The 14,383-nt window shown below is 41.8% G+C and overlaps 1 protein-coding gene across 1 annotated transcript in view; it reads left to right on the top strand.

Moving 5' to 3' along the window:
- Window positions 1-14,383, top strand: part of LOC116740472 (kinesin-like protein KIF16B) — a 292,307-nt gene that overhangs the window by 132,315 nt on the left and 145,609 nt on the right. Inside the window, exons 13-15 of the mRNA XM_032606120.1 lie at window positions 13-132; window positions 1,282-1,333; window positions 3,233-3,370. Coding sequence (XP_032462011.1) covers window positions 13-132; window positions 1,282-1,333; window positions 3,233-3,370 — 310 coding nt within the window. The remainder of the gene's footprint in view (window positions 1-12; window positions 133-1,281; window positions 1,334-3,232; window positions 3,371-14,383) is intronic.

The following is a 14,383-nucleotide window of genomic DNA, read 5'->3' as shown; positions in this document are numbered from 1 at the left end:
TCGTAATTTCAGGAACAAACCCTGGCCCTGAGGAAAGAAGGAATTGGGGTCGTTCTGGATTCCGAGCTGCCCCATTTAATTGGCATTGATGACGACCTTCTGAGCACTGGCATCATCTTATATCATTTGAAGGTAGAACCTGCTTTCCTGGAACATTCTCATCTTGGTTGCCGCTTTCCCTGTGGACACTGGCAAGGTTTAGTGCGATACTCCGTGTCCACGAGCGCAGCTACGACCCTGAAGAATAGACAACAAATCCTTGAGTCCTTTGAGGATTCTCAGAAGTTCACTGGGATTCGGTGGTATTAGAAATTTCTGTTTTATGTAGTCCTAAAGCTAAATGAAGATCCGTTCACTTTGCCCTCTAATTTGTAGACTCAGCAAGAGGGAGGTAAGGAACGAAAAGGCAGACAGCCTGAGGAAGAAAAGTTACCAGCACCCGAACTGGGATTTGTTGTATATACAGTTTCCTGGTCCCTTGTGTTAATTATAAAGTTTTGTCTCTTGCCTACGCCGTTGGGCCTGGTCCCGAGCAGGGTATCCCTGTCAAGAGAGCAGAATTTCCACATCAGTATCAGTGGTGGCCTCTGTAACCTTGACCTTAGTGTCTTCTGTCTGATCCATGACTTCAAATGAGAATGGTGTTACGCTTGTGCTTTGAGGGCTCCCCTAAACCATATATATATATATTTATTTATTTTTCTTTTTGTGTCTGGTTTATTTTACTTAGCATAATGTTTAGCCATGTTGTAACATGTATCAGTACTTCATTCCTTTTTATGGTTGGATAATATTCCAGTGTATGTACCACACTGTATTTGTCCATGGATGAATATTTGGGTTGTTTCCACTTTTTGGCTATTATGAATAATGCTGCTATACACATCAGCACACAAGTATCTGTTTGAATGCTTGTTTTGAATTCCTTTAGATATATCCTAAGCCATATCTTTAGGTACAAAGAAACCCCTGGCCACTAGAGGAGAGACTTGTCAGAAGGGATTGGGAACGTCAGTGAGATTGCTGTCACAGGCAGGTTATTGATGGCAAAACAGGAGCCCAACCCTTGTCGAGCCCTGAGCCTCAGGAGTCCTGGCCTTTTTCGGACACACGGGCTGTTGTTACAGAGCCTCAGTGAACTCCAGTCGCACTGAGGCTGTGGCCTGCCCGGGACAGAGCTCGCCCACCCGTCACCAGTTTGCTTGGGCTTCAATGGAAGAGGAAGAAACAGATCATTCCTCATGTTCTTATTAATAAATTTTGCTTGACTTTTCTCCCTAGGAAGGTCAGACATATGTTGGTAGAGAAGATGCTTCAACAGAACAGGATATTGGTGAGGATCTTTATCCATTTCCTCTTCGCAATGATTTTTTTTTTTTTTGGCTGTGTTGGGCCTTCGTTGCTGTGTGCAGGCTTCCTCTAGTTGTGGCGAGCGGGGGCTACTGTTTGTTGTGGTGCGCGGGCTCAGTAGTTGTGGCTTGCGGGCTCTAGAGCGCAGCCTCAGTAATTGTGGTGCACGGGCTTAGTTGCTCTGTGACATGTGGGATCTTCCCGGACCAGGGCTCTTACCCGTGTCCCCTGCATTGGCAGGTGGAGTCTTAACAACTGCACCACCAGGGAAGTCCTCCAATGACTTTTTAAAAATCATTTAATAAATTTCTTTGGAATGACTGACATTGAAGTAATTATAAAAAAGAAAACGTTTCAAATACAATATTGATCAGTATGTGTATTTCTGTAATTTTGAACTCAGCTCAAATGACTAACACAGAACAGTTAGTTAGTGAATAAAATGGGACTGTGAATCCTTTCCCCCACCCTGCATGCCTTCTATCCTCAGTCACGCCTTTCAAGTGTGCTGTTAGTTAAATCACTTTACTCTTGTCACAGTGGAAATATGCTAACAGGTACAGATAAAAGATATAAGACCTTTTGATGGGAAATCCTTCCCAGTCGACACTTACCTGTGCAAGGATGAGGACAGAAAGTAGGACACACACGTACACAGCATCCACACACACAGACTTCTGGCTTTCCCCAAAGTCTTTGTGAGGTACCCAGGTGAGGTCTTGCCAGGCTTTATATTGTAGCATAACTTAGGGAATGCATGTGGCGGCGGTAGACTGCGTGTGCATGTGTGCGTGGGTGTGTGGCAAGGTGGGGATTGGCAGGGGAAGAATGATATCTTCTCAGCTGGTTTTAGAATTGCTGGCGATGAGCTTGCTTTCATGCCAAGTGTAAGCTATTAATCAAGCCAAAGCTCCCATTTCCTATGTGTATTTACTATTTATAGTGAATCTGGGAGAGCCGGAAACCAATTCCTGGAAGTCCTTGGATTCAGCTGATTTTGGGTGAAACTAGGTGTCAGGCCTCTTCCTCTCACCATTAAACTATCAATACATGTGACCTTTGGGTTTGTTATAAATGCGGTAAGGGCTAAGAACACGTTTCCTGTGAACAGCAAAGTCCAGTAGTGCAGTTCTGTGGAGAGTAGTGGGAGCCGTTTGGCTTGTGCTTCCGAGAAGCTGGCCAGGAACTGGGCCTGAAATCATGTAGGTCTGTGTGACAGGCATTCATGTGTCCGTGCCTGGCCACTCATCACACACGAGCAGCTCAGGGTGGTCGGATGGGGGTCGGTAGCCCTGAGCAGCCACATGCTCTGAGAGATCTGTGGAGGTCAGGTTCTCTCAGAATCGGCACAGGCTGTGGCTGGGTCATCTCAGGACTTCTGGAGACTTCCTCGGGCCTCCCAAGATCCATGCCCTGCCGTGGTCACCTTTTAGCTTTGGTATGTGCTCCTGGAACGCAGTGTCGGTAAGTGTGGAGGTCACAGGAAATCCTTGAACCATGGGGCCCTTTTTGTCTCTTCCATTTTACTGTGACCTTTGGGTAACTGGAGGAGGAAAGTTATTTAGACTGAAGCAGGAGTGACTCAGTGGTATTCAGTTAAGACAAGTTACTCAACTGTTTTCTCCCCGAAGATGAAATAAATGAACGTGCCAGAACTTACTCCCTTATACAGGGGATGTCCAGACCCACCGAGTAGCACTCAGGGGATGGGTCTGTCAGTTGATGCCAGGAACTCCTGAAGTTTCAGTTTTCTCACTAAACATAAATGTTCACCTCACAGTTTTGTATGGAAAAGAAAGAATATGAGAAAATAAATGAAGGTTGGGAATCATTGCACTAGATACCAAAGGAACTCTTTTCTTCCTCTGTTTTCCCATCTTAGTTCTTCATGGCCTCGACTTGGAGAGTGAGCATTGCATCTTTGAAAATGTCGGGGGGACGGTGACACTGATTCCCCTGAGTGGATCCCAGTGCTCTGTGAACGGTGTTCAGATCATGGAGGCCACGCACCTCAATCAAGGTATTGGCTTTTGGTTCTGAGTTCTTTGTATGTGTTGTTTCTAGAAAACAGGTTGGTTAGGTAATGGGGGAACATGTGCATCTTAGAATTAATTACACTTTAGGTGTAAGAAGGATGAAGACTGTTTGCTTCATTAGGCTGTTTTCTCTTTTGCTGGAGAACTTCTTCTTTTTCCTTTTTTAAATTAATTAATTATTTTTTATTTTTGGCTGCATTGGATCTTTGTTGCTGTGCGCGGGCTTCTCTCTAGTTGCGGCGAGCGGGGGCTACTCTTCGTTGCAATGTGCGGGCTTCTTATTGCGGTGGCTTCTCTTGTTACGGAGCACGGGCTCTAGGTGCACGGGCTTCAGTAGTTGTGGCTGGCGGGCTCTAGATCGCAGGCTCAGTAGTTGTGGTGCATGGTCTTAGTTGCTCTGTGGCATGTGGGATCTTCCTGGACCAGGGCTCAAACTGTTGACCCCTGCATTGGCAGTTGGCTTCTTTTTTTTTTTTTTTTTTTTTTTTTCGGTACGCGGGCCTCTCACTGTTGTGGCCTCTCCCATTGCGGAGCACGTGCTCCGGACGCGCAGGCTCAGCGGCCATGGCTCACGGGCCTAGGCACTACGCGGCATGTGGGATCTTCCTGGACTGGGGCATGAACCCGTGTCCCCTGCATCAGCAGGTGGACTCTCAACCACTGCGCCACCAAGGAAGCCCTGGCAGGCGGATTCTTAACCACTGCACCATGAGGGAAGCCCTGGAGAGCTTCTGTATAAAATGCCCGTTGTCTTGTTGAATTAAACATCTATATATTGACTTAAAAGTTGCTGCTGTTACGGAAATAAGACTTTAAAGGAATTTGTGAAGTTCAAACTGTGCTCTTCAAATGCAAAACCTTAAAACAGTGGCTTCTTTTAATAATTTTATTACCTTGTTTACATTCTTTTTATGAATAGTTATAGTTATACATACAGGATCTGGTATCATGTCTTTTTTTCTTTTGAAATAATTTCAGTATTATGGAATATTTGCAAGAACTTTAAAAAAATTAATTCATTTATTTATTTATGGCTGTATTGGGTCTTTGTTGATGCCGGCGTGGGCTTTCTCTACTCTTCGTCGCGGTGCGCGGGCTTCTCATTGTGGTGGCTTCTCTTGTGGACCACAGGCCTTAGAGTGCGTGGGCTTCAGTAGTTGTGGCACGCAGGCCCAGTAGTTGTGGCTTGTGGGTTCTGGAGCGTGGGTTCAGTAGTTGTGGCGCATGGGCTTAGTTTCTCCATGGCATGTGGGATCTACCTGGACCAGGGCTTGAACCCGTATCCCTTGCATTGGCAGGCAGATTCTTAACCACTGAGCCATGGGAAGCCCAAGAACATCTTTCTTTTTTTTATACAGCAGGTTCTTACTAGTCATCTATTTTATACATATTAATATATATATTGTTAATCCCAATCTCCCAGTGCATCTCACCACCACCACCCTCCCCCCTACTTTCCCCCCTTGGTTTCCATACGTTTGTTCTCTACATCTGTGTCTCTATTTCTCCCTTGCAAACCAGTTCATCTGTACCATTTTTCTAGATTCCACATATACGCGTTAGTATATTGTATTTCTCTTTCTGACTTACTTCACTCCGTGTGACAGTCTCTAGGTGCATCCACATGTCTACAAATGACCCAATTTTGTTCCTTTTTATGGCCGAGTAATATTCCATAGTATATATGTACCACATCTTCTTTATCCATTCATCTGTTGATGGACACTTAGGTTGCTTCCATGACCTGGCTATTGTAAATAGTGCTGCAATGAACATTGGGGGCATGTTTTTTTTTTTTTTAATATCTTTATTGGAGTATAATTGCTTTACATTGTTGTGTTAGTTTCTGCTGTACAAAAAACAAAGTGAATCAGCTATATGCACACGTATAACCCCATATCCCCTGCCTCTTGCGTCTCCCTCCTACCCTCCCTGTCCCACCCCTCTAGGTCGTCACAAAGCATTGAGCTGATCTCCCTGTGCTATGTGGCTGCTTCCCACTAGCTATCTGTTTTACGTTTGGTAGTGTATATATGTCCATGCCACTTTGTCACTTTATCCCAGCTTATCCTTCCCCCTCCCCATATCCTCAAGTCCATTCTCTAGTAGGTCTATGTCTTTATTCCCATCTTGCCTCTAGTTTCTTCATAACCATTTTTTTTTTGTAGACTCCATATATATGTGTTAGCATACGGTATTTGTTTTTCTCTTTCTGACTTACTTTACTCTGTATGACAGACTCTGAGTCCATCCACCTCACTACAAATTACTCAGTTTCGTTTCATTTTATGGCTGAGTAATATCCCATTGTATATATGTGCCACATCTTCTTTATCCATTCATCTGTCGATGGACACTTAGGTTGCTTCCATGTCCTGGCTACTGTAAATAGAGCTGCAGTACACATTGTGGTACATGTCTCTTTTTGTATTGTGGTCTTCTCAGAGTATATGCCCAGTAGTGGGATTGCTGGGTCATATGGTAGTTCTCTTTTTAGTTTTCTAAGGAACCTCCATAGTGTTCTCCATAGTGGTTGTATCAATTTACATTCCCAGCAACAGTGCAAGAGGGTTCCCTTTTCTCCCCACCCTCTCCAGCATTTATTGTTTGTAGATTTTTTGATGATGGCCATTCTGACTGGTATGACGTGATACCTCATTGTAGTTTTGATTTGCATTTGTCTAACGATTAGTGATGTTGAGCAGCTTTTCATGTGCCTCTTGGCCATCTGCATGTCTTCTTTCGAGAAATGTCTATTTAGGTCTTCTGCCCATTGTTTGATTGGGTTGTTTGTTTTTTTAATATTGAGCTTTATGAGCTGTTTATATATTTTGGAGATGAATCCTTTGTCCATTGATTCGTTTGCAAATATTTTCTCCTATTCTGAGGGTTGCCTTTTCATCTTGTTTATAGTTTCCTTTGCTGTGCAAAAGCTTTTAAGTTTCATTAGGTCCTATTTGTTTATTTTTGTTTTTATTTCCATTCCTCAAGGAGGTGCGTCAAAAAACATCTTGCTGCGATTTAGTGTCAAAGAATGTTCTTCCTGTAAGAATTTTATGGTGTCCGGTCTTACATTTAGGTCTTTAATCCATTTTGAGTTTATTTTCGTGTGTGGTGCTAGGGAGTGTTCTAATTTCATTCTTTTTTTTTTTTTGCGGTACGCGGGCCTCTCACTGTTGTGGCCTCTCCCGTAGCGGAGCACAGGCTCCGGATGCTCAGGCTCAGGAGCCATGGCTCAAGGGCCCAGCTGCTCCGTGGCACGTGGGATCCTCCCGGACCGGGGCACGAACCCGCATCCCCTGCATCGGCAGGTGGACTCTCAACCACTGCGCCACCAGGGAAGCCCAATTTCATTCTTTTACATGTAGCTGTCCAGTTTTCCCGGCACCACTTATTGAAGAGACTGTCTTTTCTCCATTGTATATCCTTGTCTCCTTTGTCATAGATTAGTTCACCATATGTGTGTGGGCTTATCTCCGGGCTTTCCCTCCTGTTCCATTGATCTATATTTCTGTTTTTGTGTCAGTACCATATTGTCTTGATTACTGTAGCTTTGTAGTATAGTCTCAAGTCAGGGAGTCTGATTCCTCCAGCTCCGTTTTTTTCCCTCAAAATTACTTTGGCTATTCGGGGTCTTTTGTGTCTCCATACAATTTTAAGACTTTTTGTTGTGGTTCCATAAAAAATGCCATTGGTAATTTGATAGAGATTGCATGGAATCTGTAGATTGCTTTGGGTAGTATAGTCATTTTCACAGTATTCTTCCAATCCAAGAACATGGTGTATTTCTCCATCTGTTTGTGTCATCTTTGGTTTCTTTCATCAGTGTCTTATAGTTTTCTGAGTACAGGTCTTTTACCTCCTTAGGTAGGTTTATTCCTAGGTATTTTATTCTTTTTGTTGCAGTGGTGAATGGGATTTTCCCCTAATTTCTCTTTCTTATCTTTCGTTGTTAGTGTATAGGAATACAAGAGATTTCTGTGCATTTTGTATCCTGCAACTTTACCAAATTCATTGATTAGCTCTAGTAGTTTTCTGATGATATCTTTAGGATACTCTATGTATAATATCATGTCATCTGCAAACAGTGACAGTCTTACTTCTTCCTTTCTAATATGTTTTGCTTTTATTTCTTTTACTTCTCTGATTGCCGTGGCTAGGACTTCCAAAACTGTGTTGAATAAGAGTGGCGAGAGTTGAACATCCCTGTCTTGTTCCTGATCTTAGAGGAAATGCTTTCAGTTTTTCACCACTGAGAATGATGTTTGCTGTGGGTTTGTCATATATAGCCTTTATTATGTTGAGGTAGTTTCCTTCTGCACCCACTTTTTGGAGAGTTTTTATCATAAATGGGTGTCAAATTTTGTCAAAAGCTTTCCTGTATCTATTGAGATGATCATATGTCTCTTATTCTTCAATTAGTTAATATGGTGTATCTCACTGATTGATTTGCATATATTGAAGAATCCTTGCATTGCTGGGATAAATACCACTTGATCATGGTGTATGATCCTTTTAATGTGTTGTTGTATTCTGTTTGCTAGTATTTTGTTCAGGATTTTTGCATCTGTATTCATCAGTTATATTGGTCTGTTATTTTGTTTTTTTGTAGTATCTTTGTCTGGTTTTGGTATCAGGTTGATGTTGGCCTGCCTTGTAGAATATGTTTGGGAGTGTTCCTTCCTCTGCAATTTTTTGGAAGAGTTTGAGGAGGATGGGTGTTAGCTCTTCCCTAATTGTTTGATAGAATGCACCTGTGAAGCCATCTGGTCCTCCACTTTTGTTTGTTGGAAGATTTTTAATCACAGTTTCAATTTCATTACTTGTGATTGGTCTGTTCATATTATCTATTTCTTCCTGGTTCCGTCTTGGAAGGTTGTACCTTCCTAAGAATTTGTCCATTTCTTCCAGTTTGTCCACTTTATTGAAATAGAGTTGCTTGTAGTAGTCTCTTATGATGCTTTGTATTTCTTCAGTGTCCGTTGTAACTTCTCCTTTCTTATTTCTACTTTTATTAATTTGAGTCCTCTCCCTCTTTTTCTTGATGAGTCTGGCTAATGGTTTATCAATTTTGTTTATCTTCTCAAAGAACCAGCTTTTAGTTTTACTGATTTTGCTGTTGTTTTCTTTGTTTCTGTTTCATTTATTTCTGCCCTGATCTTTATGATTTGTTTCCTTCTACTAATTTTGGGTTTTGTTTGTTCTTCTCTAGTGCCTTTAGGTGTAAAGTTAGTTGTTTATTTGAGATTTTTCTTGTTTCTTGAGGTAGGATTGTATTGCTATACAGTTCCCTCTTAAAACTGTTTCTCGGGCTTCCCTGGTGGCGCAGTGGTTGAGAGTCCACCTGCCGATGCAGGGGACACGAGTTCGTGCCCCGGTCCAGGAAGATCCCGCAGGCCACGGAATGGCTAGGCATGTGAGCCATGGCCACTGAGCCTGTGCGTCTGGAGCCTGTGCTCCGCAACAGGAGAGGCCACAACAGTGAGAGGCCTGTGTACCGCAAAAAAAACAAAAACTGTTTCTCATGTGTCTCATAGGTGTTGGATCGTCGTGTTTTCATTGTCCTTTGTCTCTAGGTATTTTTTGTTTTCCTCTTTGACTTCTTCAGTGATCTCTTGGTTATTTAGTAACGTATTGTTTAGCCTCCATGTGTTTGCGTTTTTTACGTTTTTTTTTCCCTGTAATTGATTTCTAATCTCATAGTGTTGTGGTCAGAAAAGATGGTTCATGTGATTTCAGTTTTCTTAAATTTACCAAGGCTTGATTTGTGACCGAAGCTGTGATCTATCTTGGAGAATGTTTCGTGTGCATTTGGGAAGGAAGTGTAATCTGCTGTTTTTGAATGGAATGTCGTATAGGTATCAATTAAATCTGTCTAGTCTGTTGTGTCATTTAAAGCTAGTGTTTCCGTGTTAATTTTCTGTCTGGATGATGTGTCCATTGGTGTAAGTGAGGTGTTAAAGTCCCCCACTATTACTGTGTTACTGTCGATTTCCTCTTTTATAGCTGTTAGCAGTTGCCTTATGTATTGAGGTGCTCCTTTGTTGAGTGCATATATTTATAATTGTTATATCTTCTTCTTGGAATGATCCCTTGATCATTATGTAGTGTCCTTCCTTGTCTCTTGTAATGTTCTTTATTTTAAAGTCTATTTTGTCTTATACGAGGATTGATACTCCAGCTTTCTTTTGATTTCCATTTGCATGGAATATCTTTTTCCATCCCCTCACTTTCAGTCTTTATGTGTCCCCAGGTCTGAAGTGGGTCTCTTGTAGACAGTGTATATATGGGTCTTGTTTTTGTATCCATTCAGTGAGCTTGTGTCTTTGGTGGGAACATTTAATCCATTCACATTTAAGGTCATTATCGATATGTATGTTCATATTACCATTTTCTTAATTGTTTTGGGTTCGTTTTTGTAGGTCCTTTTCTTCTCTTGTGTTTCCCACTTAGGGCAGTTCCTTTAGCATTTGTTGTAGAGCTGGTTTGGTGGTGCTGAATTCTCTTAGCTTTTGCTTGTCTGTAAAGCTTTTGATTTCTCCATGGAATTTGAATGAGATCCTTGCCAGGTAGAGTAATCTTGGTTGTAGGTTCTTTCCTTTCCTCACTTTAAATATATCGTGCCACTCCCTTCTTGCTTGTAGGGTTTCTGCTGAGAAATCAGCTGTTAACCTTATGGGAGTTCCCTTGTATGTGATTTGTCATTTTTCCTTTGTTGCTTTCAGTACTTTGTCTTTAATTTTTGTCAATTTGACGACTGTGTCTTGGCCTGTTTCTCCTTGGGTTTAACCTGCCTGGGACTGTCTGCGTTTCTTGGACTTGGGTGGCTATTTCCTTTCCCAAGTTAAGGAAGTTTTCGACTATAATCTCTTCAAATATTTTCTCAGGTCCTTTCTCTCTCTCTTCTCCTTCTGGTACCCCTATAATGCGAATGTTGTTGCGTTTAAGCTTGTCTCAGAGGTCTCTTAGGCTGTCTTCATTTCTTTTCATTCTTTTTTCTTTATTCTGTTCTGCAGCAGTGAATTCCACCATTCCCTCTTTCAGGTCATTTATCTGTTCTTCTGCCTCAGTTATTCTGCTATTGATCCCTTCTAGTGTATTTTTCATTTCAGTTATTGTATTGTTCATCTCTGTTTGTTTGTTCTTTAATTCTTCTAGGTATTTGTTCTGCAATTCTTCTATGTCTTTGTTAAACATTTCTTGCCTCCATTTTTTTCCCGAGGTCCTGGATCATCTTCACTCTCATTATTCTGAATTCTTTTTCTGGGAGTTTGCCTATCTCCACTTACTTAGTTGTTTTTCTGGGGTTTTATTTTGTTCCTTCATCTGGTACATAGTCCTCTGTCTTTTCATCCTGTCTGTCTTTCTGTGAAAGTGGTTTTTGTTCCACAGGCTGCAGGATTGTAGTTCTTCTGGTTTCTGCTGTCTGCCCTTCAAGAACTTTTTCATTTCAGGATATTTGAGAGTCAATTGCTAGCATGGTGCTCCAGCACATCCAAATTAAGAAAGTAATAGATGCATTCCTACCACGTGGTTTCAGACCCTCTTCAGGTTTGTCCGTGTGTCCCAACAGTGTCCATTATTCAGTCCAGCATCGTGTTGTATTTGCTTACCGCGTCTCCCTAGTCCCCTTCAGTCTGGAAATGTCCCTTGGTCTTTCCTTGCCTTTTATGACTTTGGCAGTTTTGAAAACTGCAGGTCAGGTATGCTGTGGCATGTCCTTCTACATTCTTCTAGGAAACATAGAATTCATCTGATGCTTCCTCGTGATTAGAATAATGTCATTTTTTGACATGAATGTCAGAGAAATGATGCTGCATTTTTCTCATGTTTCATTACATGGTTTCTCTTTGTCCCTTTACTGAGAATGCTCACTTTGATCATTTCATCAAGAAGCAGTGTGCTAGGTTTTTTCACTGTCAAGTTAATCTTTTCACCCTTTCTTATTAATAAGGCTGTTGGGAAGGTACTTCAAGATCATGAATATCCTATTCTTTACCATACTTTCACCGGCTGGTTTTAGAATCCACTGGGTGTTTTTTTGCGGGGAGGGAGGTCTTACTTAATTATTATTCCAATGGCTGCCACATGGTGAGTTTCTTCCTTCTACACCTATTAGTTGGCTTTGTATTTATTTTTAAAAATATTCAGTTATTTATTTATCAGGCTGCATCGGGTCTTAGTTGCGGCCCACTGGATCTTAGTTGCAGAGTGCGGACTTCTCTCTAGTTGTGGTGTGCTGGCTCCAGAGCGTGCGGGCTTAGTTTCCCCGCGGCACGTGCGATCTTAGTTCCCCGAGCAGGGATCAAACCCGCATCCCCTGCATCGGCAGGCGGATTCTCAACCACTGGACCACCAGGGAAGTCTCAGTTGGCTTTTTAACTGTAAGAAAGAGCTTTCTTTTCTTGCCGTGTATTCATTTATTTATCTAAATCAACAAGGCCACATGTCTTGCTACTTTATAGCTTTTGGTCCGTTTCTATGATTGCTTATTTTGATGCCCAGATTGTCTCAGATTTGGCCAATGGGTTTTTGTGTTCTTTTGGTTTGTCCCTATTGTGTGTGATTAATTCCTTACTTTGTGACAGAGCAAGGTATTCCAGGCTCGTCTTTTACTTTTCTCGAGTCCGCCAGTTCCCCAAGGAGCCGTACTTCCTTTTAGTGAATGGGATTTAGAAACCAGCATCTGGGCACTAGGTGTGCTTATTGCTATTGAAGTGTTGCCGCTCACAGATCCCGTCAGTCAAAGGTGTTAGCGAAAATGTTTGGGTGTGTATACAACATTTACAACTATAGTTCTGCATCTGTTTATATTAGTATATTAAAATGTCTGTATTTCAGTGTCTATATTGCTAACCAGGAGTTCACATCAATACCTCTAATTCCAGTACCATAGAGTTCTCTGTAATTTTCTCCCTTTTCTTATTTGTAGCCCCTTTTCTGACAATGATGAACTTGACTCCCGTTATGTAGCCACTGTCCTGTCACTTCTGCCCCCTCCTCGTTCTGGGGCCCTCCTCTTCCTGCTCAGGCTGTGGCGCCCTGTGCTGGGCCACATCTGCCTTCACCCTTTTCCTAGCGCAGACACCTTCCTCACCGCATGCCCAAACTTCCTGCCACCCCTACCCTGATGCTTACTTTGCCCAGCCTTGTCTAATGGCTTTTGTACTGAGCTGTGCAAGAAGGAAGGAAAGAAAGAAGTTGACATTATCTCTTAAGCCCTTTTTGGTATATTATACATAGTTTTCATAATTACAGTTTTTCATGCTTACATACTGTAACGTTGTATCTGTTGTGACGTAGGATTGGACAGATGGGGACTGGAAAGCGTGTAGTTTACTGGTGTTAGTGAAGTCATACCAGAAATCAGTTGCAAGGAGTTACCTCAGAAATGAAGGACAGTAGCATGGACCAGGGTGATCATGCTTTCATAGGAGGCGCATAGCGTCCATCAGAGACGTTCTACAGGCAACTGATGGAGCACCCACCCATGTACCATCTCCAAACCATCCACCCATCCATCCATGCATTGATCTCTCCATCCGTTTTTCACTCTTAGTATTTTTCAGCTTCAAGGTTAGTTGAGCTTGGGAGACATCTGGTGTCCTGGAGCTGGCCAGAAGGGTCAGAGGTCAGCAGTAGCAGGTAACCAGCCCTAAAAAGGACACAGTGAGCACCCAGTGATCATTACCAAAGCAACATACCTGCATTTTTGTAACCAGGACAATGGTCCTGGTAATAAGGGATGGAGAATCTGATTGTTTCCAGGCAGCAGTATTGATCATGATGAGACGCTGTCTCTGCCCTGAGCCCAGAAAGTCACCATAATTCATTGACAGACAAGAGGTCACTACGTAAGGCTCTTCAGTGGTGGTGGTCCCTGCCTGGGAACACACAGGCCTTTGTGTGAACAACAGGTGTAATTGGAGGGTAGACAGTTGACAGATGACCCCACAAGTGGATTATGTAATTGGATCTGGACCACAGCCAGACCACCTGTCTGTCCTTTCAGCACCTCAGGTCGGGGGCCTGCTGCTGTTTCTTCAGGCAGCAGGGGTGTTGCAGGGGTCATGATGAGAGTTGAGAGTTGTGTCTCCTTGTCTAGCAGAGATCTCTGTACTGGCTGCATCTCCCTCAGTGAGGTCAGAGGGAGGTGACCTTGTGATGATGACTGTTTATTGCTACAGGATTTTATAAGTGGCTTGTACTGGTTTTCAATATCATCATTAATGCATGAGTAGAACTCGAATTCATTTTGAAATATTTAATACATCTGGGGTTCACTGGTATATAAAGTATAGATTTAATTAATTTTCTCCCACATTGGTATACCATTATCATAACCTTCCCATCACCTCCCTTTTGAAGAAACTTACTTTACCAAAAAAATAAAAAAGTCAGACAAAGTACTGTATTTGTTTCTTGGCTTTCTAGTTTGTTCTAGTACTCTGTATTTCTACTTTTGTGCCTATATCACACAGTTTTAATGCTTGTTGTGTTATAATATGCTTTAATTTTTGTTCTTCTCTGAGTGTTTTTTTTTGCTTTTCATGCCTATTAATTTTTTTCAAAGAAATTTTAGAATTATTTTGTTGTGCTAAAATATTCTTTGAGAAGTTAGATTCTAATATCATTTGATGTGTTCACATTAAAAAACATATTTCCATCTTGGAACTTATGTTTATTCAGTATGCCTCTTCTCATATTTGAATTTTCGTCTATTTCCTCCAATAAAACTTTGAAGACTTTTAATTTATGTGCTTGTTGAACTGTGTTTATTCATGTATACAAAATTCTGAGCATAGTTATATACATTAACTGTTCAAAAATGGAAAGGAAAAAACCCTTTTTTAAATATATATATTCTGTAATAATCTGTTTTGATTATTTTGAGCACAAAGGACCTTTGAGGATGTTGATTTAAAACTGTATGGGAAAGTGATGCCCAAAGAATTCAGTGTCTGGAATCCAGGACTTCTGAGTCTTGTACGTTGTTC

This window comes from Phocoena sinus, chromosome 15 (genome assembly GCF_008692025.1).
Source record: "Phocoena sinus isolate mPhoSin1 chromosome 15, mPhoSin1.pri, whole genome shotgun sequence".
NCBI classification, from domain to species: domain Eukaryota; kingdom Metazoa; phylum Chordata; class Mammalia; order Artiodactyla; family Phocoenidae; genus Phocoena; species Phocoena sinus.
This window is presented reverse-complemented; position numbering and strand designations above follow the sequence as displayed.